The following is a 9,613-nucleotide window of genomic DNA, read 5'->3' on the forward strand; positions in this document are numbered from 1 at the left end:
GGGAAAGGGTCCCTGCCTGTGGCAGGGGGTTGGAAATAGAAGGTGTTTCCAACCCACACAAGTCTGCGATTCTATGATTCTGTGATATGAGTAATCTTTAGATAACAGCATGCAAAGGGGTTAACATCTTTAAAAAAAAAAGAAAGAAAAAATTCTTTCATGTTTACTAATTCTCAGAAAAGGCAAATGCATGTCTCTGTTCTCTCTTGGCAGAACCAGCTCCTTGTGAAAGGCTTGCTGTTCATAGAGGAGAAGGTTAAGCTGTGTGAAGGCAAGTATAATATGAAACCTATTTTGGAAGAGTGTTGTGCTTTGATGTTTGGTCAGATGAGATGATTTGCATGTCTGAAAAGCATACAGCCCTTTCTGATACTGTCTTGGGGTGTCACACAAGCTCTCAGGAGCAGGTTGCACTGCAGCCCTTGTGAGGCTTAAAGGATGGTGTGCAGTATGAATAGCCATGTAGCTGCAACACCTCCACCAGGCACCTCTCTATCATGAAAGCAGGAACGTCAGCTTCTGTGGCAGCTGAACCTGCTCAGAGCAATTCTGGACTGGACATGGATCCTGTTGAGAGCTACCTTCTGCCTTTTATTTCTCAATGTGATTTGCAGCTTGATGGAAGTATAATTTTGGTTATTGTCTCATGCTTTTGAGAGCTGAGGTGACAAGCTTTATGTAAATTTATAGAAACAACCAGTTACTCAGGTGGGAATTAAATCCTTCTGGAAAGAAGCTGATCACACACGGAGGGAGTTTTGTCCAAACCACTCGGCTACAGATGCTGGCAGAGCCTCTGGATGAGGTTAGCGTGGTGTGGTGACTCCATGGTGGATACGTGGGGTTAGTCACATTTATTAACAGTGTGCTCAAGCACAGCACGCTGTCTCGGGTACATGTCTTTATTCAAAACTAGGCTGCTGGTTGATTTAACCCAGTTTTGTAGCCTGTAGGGGAGATCTCTTGCTAATCACCAGCCTGCTGTATCTGGGTCATTAAATGCCAATAGGCACTTACAGTCTTGTGGTCTTGTGTCAGTATTGGTGCCAGATTTGTCAGCATCGTTCTTCACCAACTGACTGCTCCACTCAGCCAGCAGGCTGTAGGACTCGGACCCTGAAGGAGCTGTGCAGTTGCCAGCCTTCTGCTTGGTGCCTGCTTCTTCAGCACTGGCCCTTTAAGGGAGATAAAAAGGCAGACTCATGCATTTTGCCTTAAAGAGGGCACCTTTCTTGGTGCAACTCTTGTGATCACAGCAACAAAAACTTCTTGTACGTGCTTCTCGGTTAGCTGTTTTCCTGGAAAATTCCTACTGTCCCAGAAATCAGAGACAGAATAATGTTCCTGCTGCAGGGCATAACGATGTTTTACTGTGTCTGTTTTTCAAATCACAGCCTTACTTTAACATGGTTTTTCTTTATATGGCCTGTCAGAATCTCTTTCAATGCCTGTAGGATTTATGATTTCTTGAAGAAACAAACCATTCCCCCTTCTCCTCCAGAAGGAGAAGTGATCTGTGACATTTCTTTCTGGCTCCACACACCAAAGCGCAGCTGTGGGGAGGAGGCAGAAGAGGGAATTAAACATTCAGTTAGTTTGTTTCCTGTTGTCTTTTTCAGTTACAGTTGGCAGTTTCTGGCTAGCTGTTATGGGGGTGTTAGGTGGGTGCTCGTTCACCTGCAGTTCCAGTTTTGAAGCTGATATCGTACTTGACACTGTGAAGCCTTCATCTGAACCCTCCTGTGGTGGTTCTTGGGCTCTCTGCTCAGAAGAAAACTTCTGCAGGATCTGGTCCTGCTGGCTTTCTGTTCTCTGGCCCTGTCCTAAGCAGCACAAAATCCATGGACAAGCACAGTGCAAGCCCGTGTACAAGTCTCCAGATGGAGAAAGCACCTCAGCACACAGTGATAAGGATCCTTTGAGCTGCAGTTGTCCTTTGTTCCAGTTCCTCATCTAGGGCCTTCAGTCATCTTGAGGCTGAGCCTTCAAAGATGTCTTGAGCAGTTGCCTTCCATTGCTGTTCCTGGAGTCTTGACTGCTTGTGAGCTCCAGCTGAGGCTCTATAGAAGGTGTCCTGGAAAATCCTTTTGTCAGAATCTTGTATTGTTAAACCTGGGTCTGTATTTGCACCTGACATTTCTGGGGAAGGTATCTAAAACTTGAAAAACTTGGCAAACCTTTTGCCTTTTCTGGGATGGGAAAAATCTCCAAAGAAACTGAAAAGTTTTGGGCCCAAATGCTGAGGAACACACAGGTCTATAAGTCAAGCCTATGAGCATAGTTTAAAAGCCTATCCAAACCATTATGTTCAGTAAAGCATTTTTTGTTAATAATAGGCTTTTGACCACAGTTGTATTCTTGTTATGGGACTCAGGAATTGCATAACTTAGTCTGCCTTCATTTTAAATACCCATTTATATTTGGGGATATTTGTTCTTGTTGGAGTCATAGGAGAGGTGACCACAAGTGGGTTTAATTCTGGAACTTTCCCAAGTGCCATATTTGAGAGGACCACAGTGGCTTTGTGGCTCATCAGGCTCCTGACTACTGTGTCTGTGACTGGGAGCAGGATCTCAGGTCTTGTAAATGGTCTCCCTGACTCAGTTGCTCCAGAACAGTTGATACTGGCTGTTAAAATTGTGCCTGACAAATTTGGTGGCCTTCTTATGGTGGGTAAGGGAAGAGGAATTGATGTCATCTACCCAGACTTCTACAAGACATTTGACACTGTCCCACACAACATCTTTTTCTCTAAACTGGAGAGTCATGGATTTGACAGATGGACCACTTGGTGGATATGGAATTGGCTGGATGGTTGCACTGGAAGAGTTGTTGTCAATGGCTTGATGTCCAAATGGAGACCAGTGTTGAGTGGTGTTCCTCAGGGGTTGGTGTTGGGACTGGCGCTGTTCAGCATTTTTGTCAGCAACATGGGCAGTGGGATCGAGTGCACCCGCAACAAGTTTGCTGACAACACCAAGCTGTGTGGTGCGATTGACACATTGGAGGGAAGGGATGGGATCCAGAGGGACCTGGACAGGATGGAGTTCAACAAGGCCAAGTGCAAGGTCCTGCACTTGGGTTGGGGCAATCCCAAGCACAACTGCAGGTTGGGTGAAACTGGATTGAGAGCAACCATGAGGAGAAGGACTTGGGGGTGTTGGGTGACAAAAAAACTCACCATGACCCAGCAGTGTGTGCTTGCAGCCCAGAAACCACCCATGTCCTGGGCTCCATCACCAGCAGCGTGAGCAGCAGGTCAAGGGTGGAGATTCTTCCCCTCTGCTTTGCTCTCGTGGGACCCCTCCTGCAGTCCTGCATCCATCTCTGGGGCAACAACACAAGAGGGATGAGGAGCTGTTGGAGTGAGTCCAGAGGAGGCCATAGAGATGCTTTGAGGGCTGGAGCACCTCTGCTCTGGAGACAGGCTGAGAGAGCTGGGCTTCTCTTCTGAGAAGGCTCTGGGGAGACCTTAGGGCAGCTTCCAGGGCCTAAAGGGACCAACAAGAAATCTGGAGAGGGGCTTTTGACAAGGGCCTGTAGTGACAGGACAAGAGGGAATGGCTTTAAACTGACAGAGGGGAGACTGAGATTAGACATTAGGCAGAAGCTCTTCCCTGTGAGGGTAGTGAGACCCGGGCATAGGTTGCCCAGAGAAGCTGTGGCTGCCCCATCCCTGGCAGTGTTCAAGGCCAGGTTGGACACAGGGGCTTGGAGCAACCTGGTCTAGTGGAAGGTGTCCTTGCCCGTGGCAGCGGGATGGAACTGAATGAGCTTTAAGGTCCCTTCCAACCCCAACTATTCTGTGATTCTATGATTTACCAGCTGGTTATCAGTTTCAGCTCCTAACAGATGGCTGTGCTCCCATGCTAGTTGAGCATGCTAACTGTGAGCTATGAGATTTGCAATCCTTTGCTGTGGAGTTAAATCCTCTCGTTAAAGAGGAGTTTCACTTTGTTGTTGGAATTAGTCTCTTGTTTCGCACAGAGCTGTCTTCTTTGCAGTAAGGGACAGAGCAATTTGTGGTCACAGTCTTGTGTCTCTGTCAGTTAAGGTGACGCTCAGCTGAGTGATGTTCAGTTTTGGATAGAAACTCTGAAGGGTGGGTTTGCGTCTCTTATTTGGGGGATGAGAGAGTATTGGGAAAATTCAACTTGGATTTTGGTGTTCCTGTTGCTAAAGCTCTTGCTCCAAATCTGTTTTTGTAGGTGAGGATCGCATTGATGTCCTGTCTGAAATCTGGGATCACTATTTTACAGAGACTCTTCCTACACTCCAGGCAATATTCTACCCAGTCCAGGTAACCTTCATTATAATTCAGTCTTCAGTCAGGTGAGGCAGTGTAACAACAATGCTATCAGCACATAGAAACTTCTGTTCTGTTCCAGCAGCACTTTTTTGGCCACTGGCTAAACAGGTCTGAAAACCTTTAAACTAAATCTGGGAGGAAGTAGAGTAGCATTAACTGTGTAAGAAGAACTGCTAAAATCTAGTGGTCAAGCACAAGGGTTTGGGCTGAATTTATTCCCATTTTCCTACTCTCTCTGTGCTTAGCTAAGCTTGAATGCTGGAACTATTGGATGATACCTTGTCTAGGGTGAAGCTCTGCGCCGTTTGTATTTCTATTTCTTCTGCTGTTAAATTGCTGCGACTGTTGGTGCAGATGATAATATTAACAACTTGTCTTCAGAGGGACAAATCTGAAGACTAGATCACAACAAATGTGTCTAACTCACCCTAACTACTTTTGGAGGGCTTATGTCCCAGTTGTGCTTTTGGAAAATCCTCTGTTGGGATTTTTTTAAGCTTTAATAAGGGGACAAGTAAATCTATGGGTAGAGGATGAATGAACACCTTCATGTAAAACCTGCTTACTGGGTATTTTGAAAGCTGAGTATCCCATTGGAAGTGTTGAGCTGTATCATTTTTTATTGTAGTTCTAGTCAGGGTTTCCATACAAGCAGTGTAATTACCTCCCCAGCCTATTTTGATCTTCTTTTCCATGAAAGGAAAAGAAAAATGTGCTTCATGAGGAGACTGACGTTCTTGGAAACGCTAGCCTCCTCCTCTTGACTCTTGCCTCCTTTGCAAGACATTGCTTTCCAGGGCATTTTAAAATTATTTTCTCTTGTATTGTTTGAAAGGCAGTAGATAAAGCTCAAAGGTTGTCCTTTTGCTCTAATCCTGTTAAAGCTGGCACTTCCTAAAAGGGAAAGGACTTCTGCAAAAACAGGTACTAACCTTTCTACTGTGTTTATTTTTATTCTTTCCTTGCTGCAGATGCTTAAAGGTAGGTGTTTGGCAGGTAAAACTGCACAATTATAATATTGTCCCTTGTCTGTCATACCCACTGATGCTAATATTTCCGCCACTTACAAGAAAAGTCTATTCCCCTCCTATTAAGTGTCTCTAATGAGAAACTGAACAAAAGTTACTGCACAGTGGGTGCAGCTTTTGGTAGTAACTATGTGATCGTGGTGAAAGATTTACTCTGGGATGTTGAAGTTCTTTGGAAGCATAACTTTTTTACTGTATTTTTCATGTCACAATATCTGAGTCACTCAAAATCATTTCATAGAAGCTCTGAAGTTAGGGAAGTATTGCCTTTTAACAGATGAGGAACTGAAAAGTGACAGACAGCATATTTAAAGCTCTATAGCCTACACAAATGTATGGATTTAAACCACCTAAATACGTCAAAGAACACACCCAGGTTGGACGGGGCTTTGAGCAACCTGGTCTAGTAGAAGGTGCCTCTGCCTGTGGCAGGGGGTTGTAACTGGATGAGCTTTATAGTCCCTTCCAACCCAAACCATTCTGTGATGCTATGATAAGAATTTGAGTCTGGGTGAGCTCTCTGAGGCTGCAACAGAGAGAGTTGCTGGCACAGCAAGGAATAAGAAATTGCTCTTATCCCAGGCCAGTGCCCTGATAACAAGATTGGGCTCTTCCTATAACTAGGGTTCTGTATGTCCCTATTTATATGGCATGTCACCACATGTGAAGAGAGCTCATGTAATAAATCTCTTTCACCAAGCCACAGTTCTTTATCTGCTTCTCTGGTAGATGGGAAAGTCAGTTTGTGGTTGGTTCCCTGTTCTTTGCTGCAAATGTCAGTGTGATTATTTGGTTGTGCCCTTCTGTGGCTCTAGCAACTGCCCATTCAGAATGAAAGTCAGCTGAATGTGTGAGCGTATGATACTGAAGGTAGTAACTAGAAGTAACTTCCTATCTCAGCTAAGTTTAAACCTGAGGCTCATAGCTGTTACAGAAATATGACCTTTAAGCCAGCCAAGTTGGTTAAATTGCTGTACAGAGGGAAACTGTGTAAACAGGTCACTGGCTTTCATATAGTTGCAGCTGTTGATGTGTGGAAAAAGAATAGCAAATTTTGTTTTGTTTGGCACGACAAGATGTTTGCATTTGGAAATAGGGTATGAAGTTAATGGGACTAAACTGCATGATATAAATAAGAAGTGTGCAGCTGCTGAGATATAGTTCAGAGATATGTACCGGTCTTTTCTACACCTCTGTGTTTCTAAACACACAGTGATGGTTTAAAACAGCACAGTGCTTTTATTATGGCAGAGCTGCCCTCCAGACTATTGGATTTAATTTCTATTTACATATTAATGCTGTTAATTATGACATTAAACCCATTAGGAATTAATGATTAACTGCTTTTAATTCCTTCCAGCTAAATATTTGCCATGTTGAGTGTGTTACGGAGACCATAAAATGGTTCCCAAACAGACCATGGGGCAGAGATTAATGTACTGGGAAGAACAAGAGAAATTCTTAAGGCTAGAAATTGCAGGGCAGGGCTGGAAGGAAAATTTCTGCTATTAAGCTGCAGTGGGGCAAGAGAAAGCCATGTGGATGTTAAGCATAGCAGAGGGAAAGACAGTAACACCAGAGTGCCTAATGGAGTCCAAATGTGTTTATGCTGAGAAATATTACATCATCTTTGTCTGTTAAGCCTGCTCACTTGCGTTGTTGATGTAGAAGACTAACTGGGAGGATACAGAGCACCTTGTAGCTCCTTAAAATGATCAAAGCTCTTTAAAATGATGTTTGGTACAAGCAGTCTTGCTAGTTTTGCTGTAGCCTAAATCCCAAAGCCTGCAATGGACTGACTTGTGGATTTTTGTCATATCAGCAAGGTCTAAAGTGTAGACCTTGACCAAAAAGAGGATTCAGCACAGACCGGATGTAGGCTTAGTTAAGGAATACTCTGTACCAACCAAACCTTCTCTGGTTTCTCAGCTCAAAAGCAGGAGCTGCATCTGTCTGGCCTTTCGATGCTTGTGAGCAAATTGGGTGGCAGTTTGATTTCATGAATATGTAGTCTTTTGGTGAAATACAGACCCGTTTGTGGCTTCACTCCCAACCTAGTGGCATCTCAGGTGAGGTGTTACTCGTTTCAGAATTGGTGTGGGACAGAGACTGACAGGGAAGTGACCAAAGAGTACTATGAATCTTCAGCCTTATCAGCTGGGGGTGCTTTGACACAGCAGCAAGGGCAGCATAGACCTTTTCTCTCTGTGTGCATACGTGTGTTGATGTGATGCTTACACATGCCTTTACCAACTCTTGGACTTTGCCTTCTGTGTTTTTTAGGGTCAGGAGTTGACGATCCGTCAGATTGCTCTCCTTGGCTTCAGAGACTTGGTCTTGCTAAAAGTAAAGCTGGAAGAAATTCTTCCTCTGGTCCAGACAAAGCTCCCAGCTTCCATTGTCCAGATGCTATTAATTCTGCAGGTGGGGAGCCTCTGTTCTTCATCTAACTCCCCGTGGGTGTCTCAATCTCATTGAACTACTAAGAACGCTGGAAAGGAGAGTGAGGAGGGAAGAGGGTGTGATGAAGGGGGAGCAATGTGTGCTAATTTGGGAATGCGAAGTGTAGAAATGAGAGCTGAATTTGAATGTACTGAATTTCCCTGGGGACAGGTAAGGAAGTTGCCATGCAAGCGCTGGGTTCTGCTCTTTGGTGTTTGTATTTTTCTTGGTACCTCTCCTCTCCAGCTAGGAACAGTCATAGGACTCTTTTATTTTTTTTTTCCTCACATAGATTTTCATCTCCCAAATTTTCTGAAGGCCTCTTTGTGCCCTAGTTATCATCGTTTCTCAGCTTTATCACATCACAGCGGACTGTGGAATTTGGATGAGCTGTGGCTGCCAACTGCCTGACACCAGCTCCTTGGCTGGCTGGGGTACTGAGCAGTGCCTCCCATGAGAGAAGGAATACCTTTTGGCAGCAGGCAAAATGTTATACATCTTCCAAAGGCCTCTCCCAAACCTTTTGGGAGGACTAACCTTTTCATCCAGACCTCAAGAGAGTATTTTCCAAGTATGCCAATACATTCGAGTATACCAGCTGGTTTATCTTTTTATGTCACCCAGCCTGGCAGTCCTGCAAAATACAATGTTACCAGGTGGCTGTTTGGGTATCTTTCACTTCTACTTCTTCTCCACTTATAAAGAGTGGCAGGGAATGAAACTTCCTCAAGTGCAATCAAAACTGCAGAGTGGCTAAGCTGGTATTTCTGTGTGAGTTCTTGCTGTTCTCATATTCCCAGTGACCCAGACTTTAAAAGCAGACTATACTAAAGTGTCAATTTAATTTCCCTGAAATATTTTAATAAAAGAATCTTGAGGGCAAAGAGGGTCTTAGAAAGAAAAGCTTACTGAGACTTAGCAGGAAGTTAAGCCTGTGAGCAGTTTCTGAAATTACTGTTAAATTGGTTAGCGTTATCTACCACCTTCACAGCTGTAAGCTGAACTACAGAGGGTGCATTTCCTGCCGTCCTGCCTAGGAAAGGAGCAGTGCTTTGCCAAGGGTGTGTTAAGGCTTTTCTACAAAAATCTGTTTCCTGGTAGAACTGGCAAATCCTTGGTGTGAGTGTACCTTGTACCTTCCTATCGATTCATCAGAAAGAAGACAGTAAGGTACATGATGTCTATAGGGTTATAGCTATGAGTTGAACATGGAGGTTGACCAGAATGGCACCCAAAAGCTCCATTTTGGCTTATCAACTGTGCTTCTCCAAGTGGTCTACTGATAGGGTTGAATTATTCCAGTGCAGAGATATTTGACAGATGCCAGGCTTCACTCAAAAACTTTACTCAGAAGTAGGTAAGGGTAATGTTGCCTTTAATGTTTGAATTTCAGAGTGTCCATGAGCCTACCGGACCCAGTGAGGGCTACCTACAGCTGGAAGAACTCGTCAAGCAGGTGGTATCACCGTACTTGGGTTTGTGTGAGGATCATGGCTTCTCTGGTAGCACCTGTTTGCTTGGTAAGACATGTGCATTGTACAGAAGCTGTTGTTGAGGCGTGAGGCAGTGTACATTTGTGCTAGAAAGGAGACAGTGCATGGCTCCATGAGAAACAGAAAACAAAGGCTAAAACATCTTGGCCCACTAGGTGGACCAGTGCAGATCTCATAAAATTCAACAGGGCCAAGTGGAAGGTCTTCCTGCCTGTAGCATGGGGTTGGAACTAGATGAGCTACAAGGTCCCTTCCAATCCAAATCCTTCAAACCCAAACTGTTAAAAAAAAAAATAAAAAAAAATTAAAAAATTAAGAATTTGAATTCAAACTGTGGATAA

The 9,613-nt window shown here is 44.2% G+C and overlaps 1 protein-coding gene across 3 annotated transcripts in view; it reads left to right on the forward strand.

The window, feature by feature from the left end:
• PRR5L (proline rich 5 like) overlaps positions 1-9,613 on the forward strand; it is a 30,212-nt gene that overhangs the window by 16,952 nt on the left and 3,647 nt on the right. Inside the window, exons 4-7 of one of the 3 annotated variants that reach the window (XM_010009758.1) lie at positions 214-271; positions 4,209-4,300; positions 7,621-7,761; positions 9,173-9,299. In XM_010009758.1, coding sequence (XP_010008060.1) covers positions 214-271; positions 4,209-4,300; positions 7,621-7,761; positions 9,173-9,299 — 418 coding nt within the window. The remainder of the gene's footprint in view (positions 1-213; positions 272-4,208; positions 4,301-7,620; positions 7,762-9,172; positions 9,300-9,613) is intronic. The other 2 variants (XM_010009757.1, XM_010009759.1) reach the window with 2 other exon arrangements.

The sequence above is a fragment of the Nestor notabilis genome, unplaced genomic scaffold, assembly GCF_000696875.1.
Source record: "Nestor notabilis isolate BGI_N333 unplaced genomic scaffold, ASM69687v1 scaffold982, whole genome shotgun sequence".
Lineage (NCBI taxonomy): Eukaryota > Metazoa > Chordata > Aves > Psittaciformes > Psittacidae > Nestor > Nestor notabilis.